Below are 23,058 nucleotides of genomic sequence, written 5' to 3' on the forward strand. Positions count from 1 at the left end.
ATCCGCGGCGCGGCGGACGGTTGTTCCCAGCCAGCCGCCGTCGGGGCCCCCAAAGCCCTAGAGTCGCCTAAGGCCGCCATGCACCGCGCTGAGCGCTGACAGACCTCCGGGCCCGGCGGGCGGAATGGAGAGTCGGAGTGTGCCTCCCGGACCTTATAGGGCCACCAAGCTGGTAAGACAGCGCAGAACGACTAGACCGGCCAACCGCAGCCGTGGCCGCCACCGACTTTACGTGAGAGCGTTCGGAGTTTTGCCTGGGGCGGACAGAAGGGTCCCAGAACCTGGTTTGGGTTTGGTTTTCTGAGACGTCGGGGGAGGGGGGCGGGGAATAAACCGGTATCAAAAAACCCTTGCGGGACACGCCTCTCCCCCTTACCTGGAGGTCGGGGCTGTGTCCCTCCCTGTGAGCCGTTTGTCCAAAGGGTCTCGTCCCCGGGATGGCGCATCATACTCTGGCCTTGTTTGGGCGACAACGGTGCCTGCAGTTGTCAGCTTGCCCTGGAACATCAGAGAATATTATGATTTTAGCCGTTCCCCACGTCTGATTTTCTCCCCCCATCTGGATAGAAAAAAAAATTCAGAGTTCCATTACTCTGGAGTGTCAGAATGGGGACAGTCCGAATGCGACAGCTTCGTTTTGCGGGGCCTGTAGAATTTAATGCAGGATCTACCGACTGAATAGCAGTAGGTAACAGCTGCCCATTTAAAAACTAAACCCAGAGTGTTTAAGATACTCGTCAGGAATTCCCACTGTTGGTAGTCACTGGATTTGTGCAGAGTCTTTGTGCACTTAAATTTTCAAACCAAGAGAATACAGCGCCACGGGGTAGGAGACATTAGGAGAGTGACTTAACCGCTGTGAGCCTCAGTTTCCACATTGGGAAAGTAGGGCTAATGATGCATATCTACCTTAAGGATATCCTGAGAGGATACTGCATGTGAACGTGTGTTGTGATGTATAGATCCTATGGATAGGCTACAGCTCAGTGTTTCCTGAGTAAATAAATGTGTGAAATGGGGAGGTGTGGTGGGAAGAAAAGAATACAGTTATTGTGTTTTCAACTCTTAGGTTTTGTGTTGTGGTGCCACACAGTTGGGGTTACAAGTCAGATTTCTTGGCCTCTAATGGAGGATTTTTCAATTAAAAAGTGATGTGTTCATTTTACACCACCACCACCACCTTAGTTCTCCGCTGTTCTAGCCGCCACAAACCTTGAAAATGTGCGTTGAGGACAATTTAGAAAATATGAGTATCTTTTTAAAACATAGGTATATCAGTGTTATTAAATATATAGTGGACTTAAAGCTTACTTAATTTGCCTCATCTGTTCTGTGTTCACTATTGGAATCTTTACATAAGAAACACTATAGTAAATATTGGAGCGCCTGGGTGGCTCAGTGGTTAAGCGTTGGACTCTTGATTTCTGCTCAGGTCAGAATCTCCCAGTTGCTGAGTTTGAGTCCTTCCTCAGGCTCTGCACTGACAGCTGGAGGCCTGCTTGGGATTCTGTGTCTCCCTCTCTCTCTGCCCCTCTCCTGTACTCCAACGCACGTTCTCTCTCTCTGTGTGTGTGTGTCTCTCTCTCTCAAAGATAAACGTTTAAAAAATACTATAATAAATATATAAGATATTGCAACATTAAAGGTATTTTACCAGTAAAACTACTGCCTGCCATCAATTTTGTTTGGCCAGCTTGGTAGTTATTACTGCAAGTTGTAGAATAAATCAAACCTGGGTTTGAATGCCTGAGTTCATCACTTAGTTCTGTGACCTTGGTCAAATTATCAGTCTCTCTGTGCTTCATATTCCTTATATGAAAACGGGATAATAATAGTACCTATTCATAGAATTGTGAGAATGAAAGTGAAGTAATGAATGTAGAGCAGTGTCTGACACAAATGTTACCAGCATTTTACTAGTATTAGTTAAAATTAAAAAAAAAAAAAGGGTACTTTCTCTGTTGAAGGTTAAGAAGCAAGTTCATTACAGTTCTTCATTATTTCTAGGTTTCCTAAATAAGCCAACCAGCCAATAAGTGCTTTTACACTATTACAAAGACATATTATTACAATGCCAGAATTAATAAAGAGAAATCAGTATGATATATAAAATTTTCTATAGTAAATAAGATCAATGATTTCTTCACGAATTATGATGTAATCAGATATGAATAAAATAATGTTCTTTGTCTAATTTGTTTTGAATCAGCACAATGTTTAATTTCTTTTTTAATATTTTCTTTTTGCAGTGGAATGAAATTACAACATCTTTTCGAGCAGGAATGCCTCTAAGAAAACACAGGCAACACTTTAAAAAATATGGCAATTGTTTTACAGCAGGAGAAGCAGTGGACTGGCTTTATGACCTATTAAGAAATAATAATAATTTTGGTCCTGAAGTTACAAGGCAACAGACAATCCAATTGTTAAGAAAATTTCTTAAGAATCATGTAATTGAAGATATCAAAGGCAGATGGGGATCAGAAAATCTTGACGACAACAGTCAGCTATTCAGGTACTAAACAGATAAATAACTACAAAACTGAATTACTTAACAATATAATTTAACTCCACTTCTATAATACTTTTACTAAAATTGCAGCTTTTTCAGAAAAAAACATGTTTTCTTTATAAAACTGTTACTGCTCTTAGTACAATTAAAACCACTTAGAATTTAAAGTTAATTGCTACACAATTAAAACTTTTAAAATGTTAGATAGTATATATAATAAAATAAGTATTGGGAGGAAAGAATGAGATATCACTTCTGCATATTCCGAAATCTGTAACATTTCAAGGATAGGTCATTATTAACCTTTAGTTTCATAGATTCAAGAATTATAAGACAAATTCTCACAGGTCCTTGCCTCCAAGTAACATAATCTCATATAACCTAAGAATACATGTGATAAATGAAATAATAGCAAACTTTATATAATAAATAACAGAAGAAATATACTATAGGTTAAAGAGAATATTTTTTAAGGATTTACCATATATCAGAAGACCTGCTGTATGATTTACATGTTTTCTTACTTAATCCCTGGACTAGCTAAGCAGGTTAGGTATTAACTTCTTTTTACAGATGAGGAAGATGAGACCATGCTTCAGTAAATCTTGTTATATCTGTCTGAAATATGTTCTTCTACCTTGAAACACTGTAGACATTGTCAGATTAGTAAATACATTTGCTCTCCTGTCAATTCTATTGCAGCCTCCTCTGTGGAGCCTTTCTGACTTCCTTAGGCCAGCACCATTGCTTTTTCTCTCATGTGCAGGGTTCTATGTTATATATCATTAAACTAGGTCTTTGGATTCTAATATCCATGTTTTTTCTCTCTGCAAAATTAGTACTTTTCAAATGAAGTGTCTTAGTAGTTGATTCTTGTGTATCAAAGATGATTTATGTTGTACAAGTAAATTGCAGTAACAAACATGTGAGTAGTTCCTTTTGTATAGCACTCTACAAATCCTGACTGTCTTAACTACTGCTTAGGCACTTTGTGAGCTCCTTTGCTATTATTCATCCTTTAGCTGTTACTGGTTCTAAAGGTCCTAGACTTGTCTTTACTTCACTGTCTCCCTGGGCAATCTCTTGCCATGTCTTCACCTAGTTTCCTTATAACTTTCAAACTTCCAACCCAAATATATCCCTGAGCTTCAGACCTATTTTTGCCCATTAGGCACTCCAGATATAACATATAGAAAAATCACTATCATGTCTTAACCCAAATTTTATCTTCTTACTCCATACTTAACTGTCTTCCCTATAGTTGTTTTGATTCTTTTCCTTTTTCTCCCCTTTAAATATGATTTAATTAACAGACCATCTCTGTTATACCACTTTAGCAGTTCTCTGATCTACTCCTCCCTTCACTCTGATAGTTCATTTTGTTAAACCATTTTTCTCTCTTACCCAGAATTCTGCATAACTCTTCAACTAGTCTCTCTGCCTCTAAGTGTTTTATAATGTTAGCAAATTTATAAAGTATACTTAAAAATAAACTTTACCAAAAATGTGTGAGACTTTACTGGAGAAAATTATATAATTGTTTTAAAGGTAATAAGTGAAGAAGGATATCCTGTTGATGAATCAGAAGACTTAGTATCCAGAGCGCCTGGGTGGCTCAGTTGGTTAAGCGTTGGATTCTTGATTTCACCTAAGGTCATGATCTCACAGTTTGTGAGTTCCAGTCATGTTGGGCTCTGTGCTAAGGGCACAGATGGCACAGAGCCTGCTTGGGGTTCTCTGTCTGCCTCTCTCTCTGCCCCTCCTCACTCATGTGTATGAGCTCTCTCTCTCAAAGATAAATAAACATTTTTAAAGAAAGAAGACTTAGTATCATAAATAAGTCATTTCTCCCCAAATTGATATATATATAAATTAAATGCAATTTCATTCAAAACCCCTATATAATTTTTTATAGAATTTGACAAGCAGGTTCTAAAGTTTTTTTAGTAATATAAAAGTCCAAGGCAATTTTGAAGAACAAGGAGGAGAGAATTTCCCTACCCAATATCTGGGCTTAAATTTAAATAATTAAGTACTGAAAAAACAAAACTATACATACAGTTGATCCTTGAATAACACAGCTTAGGGGCACCAACCCCCTCCCCTGCATGGTCAAAAATCCACATACAACTTTTGACTCGCCAAAAACTTTAGTGATAGCCTACTGTTGACCAGAAGCCCTATCAATAACATAAATAATCAATTAACACACATTTTGTATGTTAAATGTATTATATACTGTATTGTTACATTAAAGTAAGCTAGAGAAAAGTAAATGTTATTAAGAAAATTAGGGGCGCCTGGGTGGCTCAGTCGGTTAAGCGTCTGACTTCAGCTCAGGTCATGATATCGCGGTCCGTGGGTTCAAGCCCCGCGTCGGGCTCTGTGCTGACAGCTCAGAGCCTGGAGCCTGTTTCAGATTCTGTGTCTCCCTCTTTCTCTGACCCTCCCCTGTTCATGCCCTCTCTCTCTCTGTCTCAAAAATAAATAAATGTTAAAAAAAAATTTAAAAAAAAAAAGAAAATCATAAGAGAGAATACATTTATAATACCGTACTGTATATACAAAAAATGTGTATAAGTGTGCTGCACAGTTCAAACCCATGTTCAAAGGTCAACTGTACATGGGAACTTGGTATAAGAAAATATTTTTAGGATCATGGAATAAGAACTTCTGAGGTCACTAAAAACTTAGCATATTTTATTTTATACACTATACATATATCTTATATATTAATATATAAATACCATAGAGAAAAAAAGCCAAACCATGTTGTTTATGTATACTTATTAAAAGTATAAAAACATGAATAAGAAAGAAACACACTAACTGCAAGTTAATGGCTTCCCTCAGAAAGAGAAAGAAATAGAATAAGCAAAGAATTTGATTAACAAAAAAAATCATGAAGTCTTTTTTTTTTTTTTTTAATAATGAAGTCTTGAGTAAAATGTTAAATATTGTATTGTTTGATGATTGATGATTACATATCTGGATGTTGTTTACATTATTTTCTGTACTTTCTTGTATCTTTGAAATATTTTTTGTTATACTGGAGGGGGGAAAAAGCATTATAGTCAAAAGGAATAACAGAGACCAAGCTCTGGAAATTAGAAAAAGAACAGTCAGACAAAGATCAGAAAATATATATAAAGTAGATAGCTTGTCAAAGAAATTTAGAAAATGGAACTATTTTTTTCTTCAACAGAATTGATCCCAATAATAACTCTTACTTATCCAGATATAAAGTTAAAATACATACAATATACTAAAAAAGTAGGAAACCATTAAAATGTTTTTTAAAGGTTTAATGGGAAAATCAATTTATGTAGAATCTTCCTTCCTTGGTAATATAAATAATATAAATAAATTCAGTTCTTTTGTGATTTTTAAAAGATAAACAGACACTAAAACTTTGTTTCTGATCTTACATTATTTAATTGCATATTATTCTTAAACCAGATTTCCTGCAAATTCTCCGCTTAAAAGTTTTCCACGAAGGCATCCAGAATTGAGAAAAAACAGCATAGAGAACTTTTCCAAAGATAAAGATAGCATTTTTAAATTACGAAATTTATCTCGTAGAACTCCTAAAAAATCTGGATTACATTTCTCTCAGGTAAAACATCCTTTTTACTAATCACTAGTTTAAATATTATTACCATGTACTTAATTATAAAACATTAAAAGTAGATAGTTCTTTAATATTTGAAGCCAATACTAAAGTCTCTTAACCTACATTATATTCCAAAAATATGTGTATATGTTTTACCGTAGAACAATAGAACCCATGGGAACAATAATAAAAATGGTAGTAAGACACACCTGAAACAGTATTTGTATAACTTAAACATGTTTTGTTTTAAATTGATTTGAGAGTGGTAGGGGCAGCTACAAAACCAAAAAGCTTTATTGCCATATGTTAACCTTATTCCTTCAGGTGACACTTAAACTTACAGCTTCACAGTGGACTGTTTATTAGTAGAATTACTAAATATTAGGAATTGTGTCAGTTCAATATTTCCTTAATTTGAGCATAGCATGTTAAACCAAAGTAATTTTTTTTCCAGGAAAATATAGAGAAAATGAACCATGTAATAATCAATGAAGATCAAGAAAACTCAGTTGGTAATAGAGAAATAAGCCCAGAAGATATTGAAGAAGTTTGGAGATATATTATTCTGATCTAGTAAGCTAAAACTAAGCTCTAACCACGTTCCAAAGTGTTCTAGAATGTTAATTTGACATTTTTATCGAGATCTACAAATGCAAAAAAACAGATTAGTTCTTAAAGCTTAGAATTTAACCTGTATTTGTATTTCTTAATAAGTGCCCTTGAACTTCTAGTACAGTTGAAATAGAATGTTTTCAGTATGATTTGTTTTTTCTTTGAGTCAAAGTTATATATAGCTATAGTTCGGGGTCTGTATTGGAATCATTACAAGGTTACTAAGGTAAGTATATTTGAAAGTGGATACTAACTATAACCTTTATCAGTTTGGCTTAAGAAAAATATTCTGATGGCTTTGTTTGCCATTCATACTCTTTAATATTTATCCCATTCCACTTATTTTATGTAGAAAAAAGAAGTTTGTATTTTTTCTTCTGTTTAGCCTGCAAACCATTTTAGGTGTGTCATCCCTAGAAGAAGTCATAAATCCAAATCAAGTAGTTCCTCAATACATAACGTACAACATGACCAATACAAGTAAACATGGAATAGTTATACTACAAGACAAATCAGGTTGGTATCAATAAAAGAAGTTGGACTCTTTTAAACTTGCTAACATAGGTTGCAGCTATTGTGGGGGTGTAGAGAGACTAAAAATGTAGAAAGTAGAATACTTTAACTGAAAGAGTATTAAGGGGAGATTATCATGATAAGTGCTTTAGTAATCATTTAAGTGAATATTATTGGTACTATTAGCCTCTCATGGTATTTATGCATGATTTTTTTTAAATGGCAAGGTTAAACATCCAAAAGGTATGAAAATATAATTAAAACTATTGATTAACTACATTTTATTGAGGGCCTACAATGTACCAGGCATTATACTAAAGATTTAGTGATGAACAAGAGAAAAATGGTCCATGGCTTCTTGGAGTTTACATGAGCAGTTATATATAAATTTACACAAGTCAAGACATATGCAAAACCCTCAAGACCAAAGTCTCAAGACCAGTATTTTAAAGATCACTGGTTTATTATATATATTTATATATATATAATGTATTGATTTTAGATATAAGATGGAAAAATCAATGATATATTCAAGCCAGCTGCATTACATTTAAAACTTAACATTTTAAGAAATGTATCAATAAATCTCAAAATGTTGACTCATTTTTTATAATCAATTATTGCCTGTAGAATTAACTGGTATGTATCACTTGAGTTTCTTTGTGTTGGCAAGAACTTTAAAGTTTGAATTGTAGGAACAAAAAGCAAAAACTTAAGTTATGTTGCATATGCATATGGCTTTGTACCACTCCCATCTTAAATTACCTAAAATCACATACTTACCAGTATATTCTCTTATTCAAACTTTCTATTCTTTATAACCATAAACTCTTCAAGTTAAGTGTATATGTGGTTTTTGTGTTGGTGTCAAAAAACAGTTCGATTTTATGCAGCATACTTCAGTTAGTAGCAAATGAAAGATTTTAAGCAAGCCTCACTAAAAGCACACTAATATTTAGATATATCATTTCAATCATAGGTCTCACTCAAATCAATAATATTCAAATAGCATACCTATAATCAGAATGGAAATTAAGATAAAGAAAACATGGTGGCAGTGGACAAGTATGAACATTAACTATTTATGAACCCCTCCACCAAAATATCCTCAATTTGGGGGTAATTGTTTTATGTATTCTGGAAAGAATCAAACTCAAGATCTCTATGACTTTTAAACTTGTATTTTAAAATATTGTCTTCACCTTATGTCTTATTAAACATATAATAATTGTTAATCCTGGTAATATACATACATATGCATATATACATATATATGTGTGTATGTAATTATATATAATAAGCATAAAGTTTTAAATATAGTATCATGGAAATTAGGTGATATTATTGAACAATATAAAATTTTTTTTTGTATAGATGACCTTCCTCACTGGGTATTATCTGCCATGAAGTGCCTGGCAAATTGTAAGTTAAACAAACAAAATGTGTATGTGTATATATATATTTATTTATAAAATATATTTATATAAAATATATATTTATACTATTTAATAAGAGCTAAGGAAATTTTGAAAACAATGCATAGAAATCCTGATAAAGTATGCCATTTCTTTTGATGTTTGAATGACAATCTAGTAGATCTGATCGCATTTCCTTGCATGTGGAATGCATTATAAAGTACATAACTTTTTCTATGCAGACGGTGATTTCATAATTTAAGTTCATCATTTGTAGCTCAGTTTTCATAAATCATAAAATCACAGGCTAGTGGATATCAAAGGATTTTAGGTATAACTTACACCAGTTGCCTTAGTGAGGCCTATAGAGTTCAAATAGCAACTTTTAAGTAATAGCTCTTATAAAGTGGAAAAGTTCAATCAGAAATGAAGTCACATTAAATCTACTTCATTCCCCTTGCCATTGTACACAGCGTCAACACTGAGCTGCTTCATGACATGCTTGTACTCCATAAGATACATTAATGGAACTTTTATGTTTATAAAAAAAATGATCTGTCACTAATCAGTAAATGGAAAAAAAGCTTTTTCAATAGTGAGCAGTGATAATTAATTTTTATAATTTGAGACACTGGCTCAAGTACAAAGCCCTAATTGCTTTAAAAATCAATTTTTTTATTTAAAAAAAAGTTTTTTTAATGTTTATTCATTTTTGGAAGAGAGAGCGAGCGCAAGCAGGGGTGGGGGGGACACAATCCAAAGCAGGCTCCAGGCTCTGAGCTGTCAGCACAGAGCCCGATGCAGGGCTCAAACTCACAAACCGTGAGATCATGACCTAAGCTGAAGTCGGATGCTTAACTGACTGAGCCACCCGGGTGCCCCTAAAAATCAGTTTTAAAAATATGCAGAAATATGTGCTTCTAAATCATTAAAAGTTAAATTATATTTCAATAATTTTTTTATAAAAGGATTTTTTTCTAGTTCTTATGAAATGAGTATTTTATTAATAATGTTCAAGATAGGTACATATTCCCTTGTTGTCCACTGGGTGTCAATATGACAAAATAACAGAATAAATAGCAATAAAGTAAATAATGTAAGTTATAGAAAGATTTTATTTATCAAACTGAGGTGTAAAGATCTTAATCATAAGCTTGATTTGTGAGTTTCTCTTTCTGCCTTCCCCCACCTAACTGCCCTTCTGTCTTATACTTTGGCTCATAGTTAGCAACCCAATGCTTATATTTTCAGGAATTTCTCAAATATCCCATATTTAGAGATTTTTTTTTTTCCCTTTCTTACCAGTCCATGTTATACCTAAATGATAGCAAAGATACAATTTACTGGATTCCAGTTTAACAATATATCTAGCTAGAGGTAGCATTTAGACTTTTAGTTATTATTCAATCCCCTACAGTAATCCTGTGACATATAGGAATGAGTGATTAATATACTATCCCCAGTTTTTTTTTAGAAGAGAAAGTAAGTCTTTTGAAAGTCTTCTACTGATACATAAAGATATATGTATTCAAACCTAGATACACTAACTATAAATTTTGTATTTTTAATTCTAATAAGAGTATGTTCTTAGAAAATTTTCTAATGATTATCACATTTTTTTATTCTACATATTAAGAATATATTTTATATCCTCCTTAAGCATCTGACTCTTGATTTCAGCTCAAGTCATGATCTCACAGATCGAGCCCCATGTCAGGCTCCATGCTGAGTGTGGAGCCTGCATAGGATTCTCTCTCTCTGTCCCTCCCCTGCTCACGTTCTCTCTCAAAAACAAATAAATAAACTTAAAACTTTAACAATAATTTTTTAAAAGATTTTTATTTTGCTCTACATAAAACCCATATTAGCCTTTAAGCTGTTAAATGTGTGTGATTGTTTTCTTCAATCCTTTTTCAGTGTGTGTGCTCACATTATGACCATACAAAAGTTTGCTGGCAGAAAAGTAAAATTATTTGGGTTTGGGAAGAGAAAGATTTTAACTTGAAAGATAAAATAGTGACTCTCAAACCTGAGTGCATATTACAGTCACTAGGGAGACTAGCCAAAGATTCTGATTTAGATGATTCATTAGGTAGGTTCATTCCAGTTGGACTAAACATGCCTCAAAAGCTTCTTATTAGTGAAGATTCCCACACTCAGCATTTGGAAACTACTAAATTAGTGAGCCAGCAGCAAACATTTCTAAGTCAGTAATTCTTAGCTTCACCTCCATAAACTCTGGTTTGTACAGAGGAACTTACATATTTTTAACAGGCACATTGAATGAGTCTGATTATGTAGTCCATGGAGCACACTTTAAATGTTGTTAGACCTCAAAGCTCAGAGTCTTGCTTTAAATGCTCTAAGTTCTAATTCTAGCTTTGCCACCAATGGTTTTTTTCATCTTAAGCAAGTTACTCTAACCTTCAGTTTCCTCATCAGTAATATGAAGTCAGATCTTATTTCTGAGTAAAAAACTAATGAGCAGGCATGATTCTTTGAAGAACGTTAAGCTAGGGGCGCCTAGGTGGCTCAGTCAGTTGAGTGTCCAACCCTTGATTTTGGCTCACCTCAGGATCCCAGGGTTGTGGGATCAGCTCTGCGTCGGGCTCTGCACTGAGCATGGATCCTGCTTAAGATTCTCTCTCTCTTCCCCTCTGCCACTCTCCCCTGCTCTCTCTAAAAAAATAAAAAATAAAAATTTAAAAAAAGAACATTAAGCTAATGAAATGGCAATGTAAAGATATTATTTAAACTCATTAAGGGTATGCTTCATGTCAGACAAAATTTATTCATGAAAATGTAAATTTACAAAAGATAATTTGGAAGAATTATTTTCATTATCTACATATTCTTTGTTTTGTAAAATGAATTGCAATAAAATCTCATTAAATAACCTTACTGCTTTAAAATATATTTCAAATGTTGCCTTATATACAGTTTTTAGGTAAATAAGTATTAAGACAAAATGCTAGTAGTTACTTGCAGTGATTTTTTTTTAGAGTTTATTTATTTATTTTGAGAGAGAGAGCACATGGGTGCAGCAAAGGAGCAGAGAGAGAGAGAATCCCAAGCAGTCTCTACCCTGTCAGCACAGAGCCACACAAGGAGGCTCAATCCGAGCCGAAATCCAGACTCGGATGAATGCCCAACCAACTGAGCCACCCAGGTGCCCCTATTCGCAGTGATTTGTAATGAAAACATAATGAGAAAGAATGAGATGTGATGTGCACAATTCTTTGAAATGTTTGAACTGTGACAGAATTTGTTAAACTTTGCTCCATCATGGAGAACTTTTTGACACTTTTTATAAGTATATCTAAATTTTTATTTAAAATAAAATATATTGGGGTGCCTGGGTGGTTCAGTCAGTTGAGTGTCCAACTTCAGCTCAGGTCATGATCTTGCAGTCCATGAGTTCAAGCGTCACGTCGGGCCCTGTGCTGACAGCTCAGAGCCTGGAGCTTGTTTCGGATTCTGTGTCTCCCTCTCTCTCTGCCCCTCTCCCACTCATGCTCTGTCTCTCTCACTCTCAAAAAAGAAAAAAAATAAAAGAATAAATGTTAAAATTTTTTTTTTTAATATATGAAATTTATTGTCAAATTGGTTTCCATACAACACCCAGTGCTCATCCCAAAAGGTGCCCTCCTCAATACCCATCACCCACCTACCCCTCCCTCCCACCCCCCATCAACCCTCAGTTTGTTCTCAGTTTTTAACAGTCTCTTATGCTTTGGCTCTCTCCCACTCTAACCTCTTCTTTTTTTTTTTTCCCTTCCCCTCCCCCATGGGTTTCTGTTAAGTTTCTCAGGATCCACATAAGAGTGAAACCATATGGTATCTGTCTTTCTCTGTATGGCTTATTTCACTTAGCATCACACTCTCCAGTTCCATCCACGTTGCTACAAAAGGCCATATTTCATTCTTTCTCATTGCCACGTAGAAAAAAATTTTTTTAAATAAAATATATTTTACCAATTTTTTTTGCCTTCTATCTTTTAGGGCCAAGAAGTAATATGAATAATCCAACTTATGTTGGATTTGAACGAGATGTATTCAGAACAATAGCAGATTATTTTCTAGATCTCCCTGAACCTCTGCTTACCTTTGAATATTATGAATTATTTGTAAGCATTTTGGGTATGTATGAGTTTTTACTTATTATGTAAATTTATTAACATTTTCAAGTTTCCCATAATTTAAAAGATCTCAAAGTGTAGGTAAATATGAAGATGGCAAGCTATAAATTATTTTACAGTTTGGGAATACTATGGTTCCTGTTATGTTGTCTTCCAGTAATTCAAATATATCATTCTCACACCAGTTATTCACATCAATCGGGTGTACTACAATTCAATTCATTTCTGACACTGACTACCCAGAGTTAGACCAGACCCTACAAGTGAAGGACAAATTCCTTAAATTCTGATACTAACCACCCAAAGTTATGCAGACTCCACAGATTAAGGGCTCAGTTCCACAAGACTGCCCTCACACTCAGGTACCACCTGCAGATGAGGTCCTCAGGCTTACTCACTCGCATTTCTGCCCTGACTACCAGTTTGGGTGTCCCTTCAACCTTCCTTGGGTTTAATAATTGACTACAACTCACAGAACTCTGGAAACTGCTTTATTTAATGAGTACCAGTTTTTATAAAAGATACAAGTCAGAAACAGCTATGTGGAAGAAGTAAGGGTTGTACACAGCTTTCATGCCCTCTCCAGGGATTCCACCCTCCCAATCATGTCAATGTGTTCACCAACCTGTATGCTCTGTTGGCCTTGTTACTTCATAGTTTTAACTGAGGCTTAGTTACATAGGCATGATTGATTAAATCATCAGTTATTGGTGATTTTGCTGAGTCTTCAGTCCACATCCTTCTGTCATTCAGGGAGGTCTGAGGTAGATTGAAAGCTCCAACCTTCTAAGCAAGTTCAGCCCTAAGTCACCTCATTACCATAAACTCAGATGTTCTCCAGTAGGTGTACTATGGATAACAAAAGACGCCCTCTCTGGAAATTCTAAACGTTTTAGGATCACTATACCAGTTACTAGAGACAAAGACCAAATGTGTAAGTTTTATTATAGTACAGTTAGTTGTCTTATAATTAAGAGCTTTCTAATACTTGTAGACAAAGCCAGTGATTTTTTAATGTATTTACTCAATTCCTTTAATTAGATTGTTGAAAAGATTTTTAAGTGATTTATATCACAAGTTGGAAAACCTCTACTCAGTCTTGCACTTTGTAACTGAATGTTGCATGTGTCCTATTTAAGTGGCTTCTGAATTAAGCAACTGCTGTTGTACTATACTAACAATATATACTATAGTAATGCTTTATTTTTTTAACTTTACTATTGTTTTTGTTTTATTTTTGTCCACTGTCACACAGTTGCATCTTAATTTTTGTTTCATTTCCTGGTAGTTGTTTGTGGCTACGTCACAGTTTCAGATAGACCCAGTGGGATACATAAAATCCAAGATGATCCACAGTCTTCAAAAATCCTTCGCTTAAACAATTTGAATTCCTTCAAATCAACTGAGTGTCTTCTTCTCAGTCTGCTTCATAAAGACAAAAACAAAGAAGAATCAGATACTACTAAGAGACTGCAGATAAGTGATCAAGGATTTCAAGAAAAATGTGCTAAGAAAATGCAGCTAGTTAATTTTAAAAATAGAAGAGCCAGTGCTAATGACATAATGGGAGGAAGTTGTCATAATTTAATAGGCTTAAGTAGTATGCATGTTCTATCCTCTAACGTCAAATCAAGATGCTATTCTTTAGAAGGAATTGTAGACTTACCAGGGAGTTCAAGTAAAGAGGTCTCCAGTGTCTTCCATCAATCTGTTGTGAATAGAGAAGGACAAAATAATAAGCAGTTTTTAGAGTCTAAGACCAAACAGGAATCCCTAATGAATCTTCATTCAGAGGAAAGTACTCAAAAACCACTCTGTGTTGGTTTTAAGAGAACCTCTACTTTGACTGTTCAAGACCAAGAGGAGTTATGTATTGGGAAATGCAAGTCAAAACAGCCTTGTAGATCTCAGAGTTTACTTTTAAGAAGTAGTACAAGAAGTAATAGTTATATCAATATGCCAGTGGCTGAAATTATCATGAAACCAAATCTTGGACATCTCAGCACAAGTATACAAACAGCTATGGAAAATGAACTCGGAGAGTCTAGTACCACAATCAATAAAAGACTCTGCAAAAGTACAATAGAACTTTCAGAAAATTCTTTACCTCCAGCTTCTTCTGTATTGACTGGCACACAAAGTAAGGTTGATGCTTTCAATGCATGTAATATTAACTTTTAGTGCTTACTAACTGTTGCTTACCTGTCTTTTCTTCTCTGAAACTGCTTTATATTTTTCCTCCAAAAGGAAAAGTTTTTATCGTAAAAGACTCTTGTCATGGCATAACCAAGATTTATTCTACTTATATAAAGCACTTATTTTCTTTTACTTCATTTTAACTTATTCTGAGTCACTTTATTTGTAGTAAGTGAAGGATATTAGTACTCAAATAGGTTATGAAGAAAATAAGCATCTTACCATGCTTTTGAGGAATGTGGAAATTTCTAGGGACAGTTATAAGAAATTAGATACTAAAATATTATTTTAATATTTATATAACTGTATTCTTTATGTAACTGTATATGTGCATAATATGAAAGCAACTAGTGTCATTGATGATTTTTTTCGGGGGTGGGGTATAATTTTGCCTTCCAGGTTTGCTGCAACCTCATTTAGAGAGGGTTGCCATCGATGCACTACAGTTATGTTGTTTGTTACTTCCCCCACCAAATCGTAGAAAGCTTCAACTTTTAATGCGCATGATTTCTCGAATGAGTCAAAACGTTGATATGCCCCAACTTCATGATGCAATGGGTACAAGATCACTGGTAAGTTGATTTCTTAAGGAAGGAATAAGCCTTGGTTCATAAACTATAAAAAGAAAAGCAAATCACCTAAAAGTACTACTTGAATGATGTCCTAGTCTCAAAATCCTAGATTCTTGGGGTAGAAAGGCTCTTAAAAATATCTTTCCTAGTAGCAGAATGTTGGTGCATTAATCCTTTGTGCCCAGTATGTTGTACTTTCATATCCTGACCTTTATCTTGTCTGAGCACTTTACCTCTTCATTCATATCACTTTGTAGTGATTGACCTAGACCATCAGACCACATTCCATTGCCTTATGCCAATGCTGTTTGGTGGGGAAGGAAGAGGAGATAGTAGGCACAGTTAAAAGCATAAGGGCACTATAACTCTAGAGAATTAATGGGAATATTATGGTAGTGGGAAAGTTGTATTTGATGAATTATGTGAATCAGGATAGCATGTCACTGTGGGTAAGAAATTGGGACAAACTACTGTGAAGCAGTCTCAGACTCCATAAGAGGATGAGGGTAGAGGCATTTTATACAGCTATTGATTGGAAATGAACTCTTAAAATAGTATCTTCTCTCTCTTTCTCTCTCTTCAAGAGCTGCCACTTCCTCAGTGCAACTTCAAATGATTTTCTTATAGCAAGGAATCTAGAGTTGAGCTCTATTCTTCTACTCATTAAGGACAGTTCTTTAACAATGATAGACCCAAACTACAGAAGAAGAATTATTCTTGCATAATTGTGACACCATTAAAAAGCATAGAGAAGTTTGTAGAGGAATGTATTTTGAGAGACATGAGTAGAAAGGAGATAATTTCAGTTTTATGCTTTTTGAGTTTGAGTTTATACAGGACATTCAAGTGAAGTTTATCCAACAGACTGTTAGAAATGTGAGCCTGGTGAAGATCAGGGCAGAAGGCAGATTGTTTGGAGGGAGGTAGTAATTGAAGCTTTGAGAGTAAATGAACTCTACAAAACTAAGAAAGAAGACTAAAAAGCTAAGGACTGAGTCTTGGAAGGAGAAAGGAAAACATGACTGACATGTAGGAATAAAACCAAAAATATTTCAATTCAATAAATATGTTCATTGTCTATTATGTACAAAATTCTTAAAATAGAATTCTTATAACTGTAATTATTTTAGAATGAGGTGTCTGTTTACGTGTGTCTAATACTTAGTGGGTAATATGGATATGATTGAGAGTAAATGAGTTATGAAACACAAAACTTATCCCAGACTTTGAAGACTCCTTATGATGGAATTGAACAATACATGTATTGTCTTTAAAGTCTGATAAAATAATTAAAAACTATTTTCCAGAATTTCAAAAACTAAATGGTACCAACTTTATAACCACTAAGTTTCTATATTATGTATTCTCCTGGCTTGTGTTTTATGAGATTAATTTAATGTAGTAAGTCATTATTCTTTAACATTCTCTAAGTAACATATCTATATGATACCAATAAAACCCATGATATTTACTGATACAATTGTGACAAAATTAAAGAAAAAACTAAGCCTTTTATAATCCTTTAGAATTATATTAAGGAAATACTTAACAAGTACTTTAAGTTCTTACCTTTCTAATGTAATTAATTGTCCTCATTTGTAAGCTGAAGTCTGCTTATCGCTTTATCTCAGTACTTTAGCATGATACCCAGAAACTACTGACACTCTTATTTATATAATACCTTAAATTTTTAAATTCACATCTTTTGTTTCTAGATGATACACACTTTTTCTCGGTGTGTGCTATGCTGTGCTGAAGAGGTGGATCTTGATGAGCTTCTTGCTGCAAGATTAGTTTCTTTCTTAATGGATCATCACCAGGAAATTCTTCAAGTACCCTCTTACTTACAGACTGCAGTGGATAAACATCTTGACTACTTAAAAAAGGGCTATGTATGTATTGTAAATCTTAAAATTGTCTGCATTAGTCAGTTCCAAGTGGCAAATTCATCTCAAACTAGCCTAATGAAAAGGGAAGACTTTATCAGCTCATGTAAATAACCTCTAAAAGTCAGGAATGTAGACAGAATTTGGAGACTCAAATAGCAATAAAACTGTTTCCTTCATCTCTTATTTCCATTTTGGTCCTGTATTTGACAAAAGGCTCCTTCACATGATGGGGGATCCATAAGTCTGATTAAAGTTCTTAAATCACAGACTTAACATTTTTAATCCAAAGGAAAAAAGAACTATCCCTTCACCTACCAGTTTGAAAAGTTCTTCACATGGACTCTGATTGGCCCCATTCAGGCTAAATACACATCTTTTAGGTGGTTGAGGGTGAGTGCGTTGGAGACAGGGCCATGCTCTGATTGGCTCTCCATAGATTAGAGGAGAATCTGTTCTTCAAAAAAGGTGAGGATAGTGGAGGTGGAACGGGAAGAAACTATTAAAAGAAGGAGAGAAGGAATACTGAGTAACCAAAACAACAGATGTCTATTATATTCACTCTTTGGCAGCCCAGCACATATATTCATGTTTCTTCCCATACATACCATTCTAATATTGCCCTTGCTTAACATAATTATCCCTATAATTTCCTTCCTTTATGAGCAGATGTTATAGTATCTTCCCATGCTCCTACACCTCAAAAACAGTATATGAATACTCTCACTACGTCAAAACATTAATATTTTAAAGTGAATTAAAACATCACTTTGGGGCACCTGGGTGGCTCAGTCAGTTAAGTGTCTATTGATTTCAGCTCAGGTCATGATCTCGTGGTTCATGAGTTCAAGCCCCGTGTTGGGCTCTCCGCTGACAGTATAGAGCCTGCTTGGAATTCTCTCTCTCTCGCTCTCTCTCTCCCCGCCCCCCACCTCTCTCCCTCTCTCCATCTCTCTCTCTCTGCACCTCCCTGCCCACACACACTCTCTCTCTCCCTCCCTCCCTGTCTCACAAAATAAATAAAACTTTTCAAATATTACTTTGATTTTTATTGTTTTGTAGTTAAAAGAATAAAATACATGGTTAATAGCAATGATGATGGATGGCTGCCTTATTTAATACTTATTCTGTTCTAAGCCCTTTGTATACATTATCTCATGTAATCCCCATTTTACAGGTGAGGAAACAGACCAAGAGAAGTTAAATAACTTGCTGAAGGTTACAAAGCTAGTAGGTTGTGGGTCTGGGATGTAGATCCTTGGATTTATCATTACTCTATTGCATAACACAGTTTTTTTTTTTTAAATGTTGAATGTTTGGTGGAGAATGAATACATGCTAAATCCTATCAAAAGAACACTTAGCAAACAGGAACATGAACAGAATTAATAGACTTGGACTATATCATTTTGTTCAAAACAGATTAAAAATCCTGGAGATGGACTGATTGTTCCTTTGCCAACATATTCATACTGTAAGCAGATTAGTGCTCAGGAGTTTGATGAACAAAAAGTGTCTACCTCACAAGCTGCAATTGCAGAACTTTTAGAGAATATTATTAAAAACAAGAGTTTGCCTCTAAAGGAGAAAAGGAAAAAACTAAAACAGGTAAGAGAATGCCTAAGTTCTCAATCACATAAATCTTTTTAAATATGCTGTTGCTGATTGTTATTTAGTAACATTTAGAATCTAATTTCTCATTATTTTGGATTTTAGATATTGTATATATAGGTGTTTATGTAAATGTAACCTACATTCCTGGTTTTACTCTTTATAAATATAAATATACTCTTACTAAATTTAAATAATAACAATAATAATAACAGATAACTCTTCCTTTACTTCCAATGATTATAACTTAGATTGCCCTGAAAAAACAATTATAAAATTTGATTGTAATACATAGCTTTTGGTGACTCATTATTACCATTTACAATTTTTATCTCTACCAAAATCCAGTAGTAACATGATGCTGGCAAGTTTAATTCCAGGTCTGAGATACTCAAATATGAAGTATACTAGATCATTCTGGCCTTCATAGGCTTTACCAATGGAAAGGAAGAACATCTAGAATTTAGGAGGAAAACACATCAGAAGAGAATCCTTGTATATTAATGCTAACTGGGATCTAAGAAATCTTACCTTACACCTTTCATATATGAGAAAGCAGAGGGAGAGGCAAGGATAAATTGAAAAGATACTCATTTCTGAAATACATCTTTGAGAAAGTCACTGAATTCTTATAAAATGTTGAACATTGGCTTCAGCTAGGATAATAATGTTAAATACTCTCTAATTCCTCACCTCATTTTTAAGTTTCAGAAGGAATATCCCTTGATATATCAGAAAAGATTTCCAACCACGGAGAGCGAAGCAGTACTTTTTGGTGACAAACCTACAATCAAACAACCAATGCTAATTTTAAAAAAAACAAAGTTTCGTAGTCTAAGATACTAACTGTATTAAAAATTATGTAATACTTGTAGAACTTTGGTGAATGAAGCCATACTTAAGAATTTAGCTACTAAAAAAGGAAGTCTATTTATTAATAAGGTTTTTCTAAATAAAACACATTTATGGTACCAAAGTAATTTTTTATCAGTGTAAGACTGCTAAGAAAGTAGTGAGTCTCAACTGTGAGCAAATAACAAAAGCAATACCAGATACTTTAACCAGAAACAATTTTTTTTTTTTGATACAACATCTGGAAAAGCTATTACGGTGTGTGCTAAAATTTTATTTACTTGAATTTTGAAACCTGACATGTTTATCAAGATTAAGCTATAATTCTGTTTTTAAAAGAAATTAACTTATCTGCACATGTGCTTATGAATACTAGTTAAAGTACAAGTTATTTAGGGATACTCTTATTTCTAAGAATAAGAATGTGAAGAATATTGGAAAACTCAGTGAATTCTCTACTGTTAAATGCTGCACTCTTTTGTATACTCTTTTTCTACTTTTGATCTATTTATATATGTGTGTTTTTAAAATATGTACATGTAAGTCTTCAGTTGGCTTTAAACATTTATCCCAAGTGCTTCAGTCATTCAATTTTTCAATAAATATCTTGCATTCTTATGTTCATGTATCTACTGGAAGATAGTGGTGTAAAAGTATAAAGCAATCATGTATTCATTCAAAATATATTTATTTAGCAACTACTATGTGCCTTTTATTATTCCAGTGATAGAGAGACTAAGATGAATAAAACAAAATGTCTTTCTTGAAAGTATTTATTTTCTAATCAAGGGAGACACCTATCAGATACTTAAAATAACAATACACACTCTGAAGGAGTCCTTCAGCTGAATACTGAGCTCTTTAGTTATGTAACAGTTCTCTCAGCTAGTGTTTTTCAAACTGTTACATATTAGAATCACCTGGAAAGTTTTAAAATAATACATGCTCAGGCTCTACCTTATATCAGTTACATCCAAATTTTAAGGGATGATATATAGGCATCAGTATTTTCAAACTCTCTAGATGATACCAATATTTACCCAACTTTGAGAATCAGTCCCTAAACACTTTTTATAAACAAGTAAATACCAACCTGGTGGCACATTGGCTTTATTATTTCACTGGAAGAAAATGCAGATTATAAATGCTTTTCATCTTAATACAGGGTTATCCATATTTCTGCTTTACTGACTTAACACAAACTTGAGGCAGTTTTTCTTCCATATTTTACTCTAAGATTATTTAATATCCATTCAAGTGTAAAAATGTACAGAGTATCTGGGATGTCATAAACACTTATTGTTCAATGACTTTTGATTTATCAATGTAATGTTGTACTCTAAAATGACAGTGTTTCATTTGAGATTTTTTATTAAAAACTTGAATAGAAAATGGCAACTATATATCTTTTGCCCAGAAACCTTAGCTGTAAGATTATAGGACCAAATTAGATCTTTTTCTAAGGTGTTTATATGCTAAAACTTCCTGTTTAAAGATGTATAATGTGAATTCTATGCATATTGAGATAAAAATTATTGTGGGTTTGTAACAATTTAATTTTGTTTTTGTATTTATTGATATTAAATATATAAATACTATAAAGACAGTAATTTTTCATCTGAGCTAGTGTGCATGCAATTGAGATTATAAAATTGGTGTAACAATTTAGTAACATGGGGTGCCTGGGTGGCTCATTTGGTTAAGTGTCTCACTCTTGATTTTGGCTCAGGTCATGATCTCACTATTCCTGAGTTCAACCCCTGCATCTGACTCTGCACTGACAGTATGGAGCCTGCCTGGAATTCTCTCTCACTCCCTCTCCCTCTTTCTCTGCCCCTACCCCACTCATGTTTTTGCTTTCTCTTGCTTGCTATAAATAAATAAATACATAAATAAACAAACTTTAAAAAATTTTAATGACATGAATTTGAAGTCAGGTTTGAATTTTACCATGCTATTTACTATGTAACCTCAGACAAATTACTTAACTGCTCTAAGTTCTACTTTCCTTATCCATAAGATAAAGATTATAATAGTATCTCTCTTTTAGGATTGTTGTGAGAATTAAACTGAACAATGCATATGTAGTGCTTAGCAGTATCTAGCCTAGAAGAAGCATTCTATAAATATTAACAATTATTATTAGAATTACCTAGAATTATAGCACTTAGAAGAGATCTTAGCAAAAACATAGTCCTGTATTCTTTCAGTTGTTTTGGGCACACATGAACCAAACAAAATTGTGAACAATTGGTGAGTCTTATTAAACTATTGTTTAGTTACAAGATTAGGGTTCTGATTGTACACACTGGCTAAAAAATTTTAACCTAATATAAAGGGAAAATTTGATAAGGAAGGAAAGTGCAAATACCTTCAGAACCAATATTCTTGAGTATGTGAAAACATGGGATGCAGTTTTCACCATATATTTCTATTCTATCATTGGCAATAATTTGACCTCATATTTGGTGAAATTAGAGATAGTTCTGAAATTTTATATCCTGGCAACCTGTGTACTTCTCCAACAGATATACCAGCCTTTGATTTTGAAGGTAAAGAGAGTGTGTGTGTGTGTGTGTGTGTGTGTGTGTGTGGCGTTGAAGCCTTTCTAGGAGAGAAAATGAAGGATGGCTAGTTTTAATATTAAACTCTTAACTGAAAGAAATAAAGTCAGTTTCACTAGAATAAACTTAACAGTTCTAAATACAATAAAGTACAGCAACTAACAATCTTCTATTACTCAAAAATAGCTCTTTTATTGACTCAGAATCTTATTTCTTATTTTCTAAGAACTAGGGGTGGGGGATGTACAGATTAGCTGTTATCTCCTGAAAACCTCAGAATGTGCATGGAGGAAATGCAGAATGTATAAGACAAATGAAAGTAGTGATGATTTTTTCCTCATTATAAAAACAATTTTTGAATTAAAGCATAGATTCATATACACTGGTTGATCTCTGAATTGTTCTTCCATAAGCAACTAGGAGACCAAATTATATGAAACAACTGTTTTTAGATAATGAGCTGTAGGTAATATGGGACTGTGATAACTGAGAAAAGGGGAAACAAAGGTGGTGAGACTTATGATTACCCCTAGATTACTACCTGGAGGCAACTATCAGGCCACAGTACAGGGAG

The 23,058-nt window shown here is 34.0% G+C and overlaps 1 protein-coding gene and 1 long non-coding RNA gene across 5 annotated transcripts in view; one reads left to right on the forward strand and one right to left on the reverse strand.

Annotated features, from left to right (window-relative positions):
• Positions 1–21,477, forward strand: DEPDC1 (DEP domain containing 1). 2 transcript variants are annotated; one of them, XM_060625516.3, is made up of 12 exons: positions 1–172; positions 2,250–2,515; positions 5,972–6,128; positions 6,580–6,698; positions 7,123–7,253; positions 8,625–8,672; positions 12,668–12,805; positions 14,093–14,944; positions 15,400–15,572; positions 17,288–17,464; positions 18,880–19,065; positions 19,774–21,477. In XM_060625516.3, exons 1-12 carry the CDS (start codon positions 125–127, stop codon positions 19,912–19,914), a joined length of 2,436 nt encoding a protein of 811 aa, XP_060481499.3. In that variant the 5' UTR covers positions 1–124; the 3' UTR covers positions 19,915–21,477. The 2 variants fall into 2 exon arrangements, with proteins under 2 accessions (XP_060481499.3, XP_060481500.3); XM_060625517.3 differs by lacking the exon at positions 14,093–14,944 and having other exon boundaries at positions 5–172.
• The window catches only part of LOC132673120 (uncharacterized), a 27,715-nt gene continuing 18,774 nt past the window's right edge, over positions 14,118–23,058 (reverse strand). For 2 of the 3 annotated variants that reach the window (XR_009607874.2, XR_013557554.1), the window contains exons 2-5: positions 19,762–19,852; positions 17,777–17,957; positions 14,471–14,512; positions 14,118–14,229 (exon numbers count right to left, since the gene is read on the reverse strand). This is a non-coding gene — a long non-coding RNA (uncharacterized LOC132673120). The remainder of the gene's footprint in view (positions 14,230–14,470; positions 14,513–17,776; positions 17,958–19,761; positions 19,853–23,058) is intronic. The other variant, XR_013557553.1, reaches the window with a different exon arrangement.

Source organism: Panthera onca, chromosome C1 (genome assembly GCF_046562875.1).
Source record: "Panthera onca isolate mPanOnc1 chromosome C1, mPanOnc1 haplotype 2, whole genome shotgun sequence".
Classification (NCBI taxonomy): Eukaryota; Metazoa; Chordata; class Mammalia; order Carnivora; family Felidae; genus Panthera; species Panthera onca.

Coding starts and splice junctions, on each gene's coding strand:
- DEPDC1 (XM_060625516.3), top strand. CDS start 125: ATGGAGAGTCGGAGTGTGCCTCCCGGACCTTATAGGGCCACCAAGCTG. Junction 7,254..8,624: donor TATACTACAAGACAAATCAG/GTTGGTATCAAT, acceptor TTTTTTGTATAG/ATGACCTTCCTCACTGGGTA. Junction 17,465..18,879: donor ACTACTTAAAAAAGGGCTAT/GTATGTATTGTA, acceptor TGTTCAAAACAG/ATTAAAAATCCTGGAGATGG.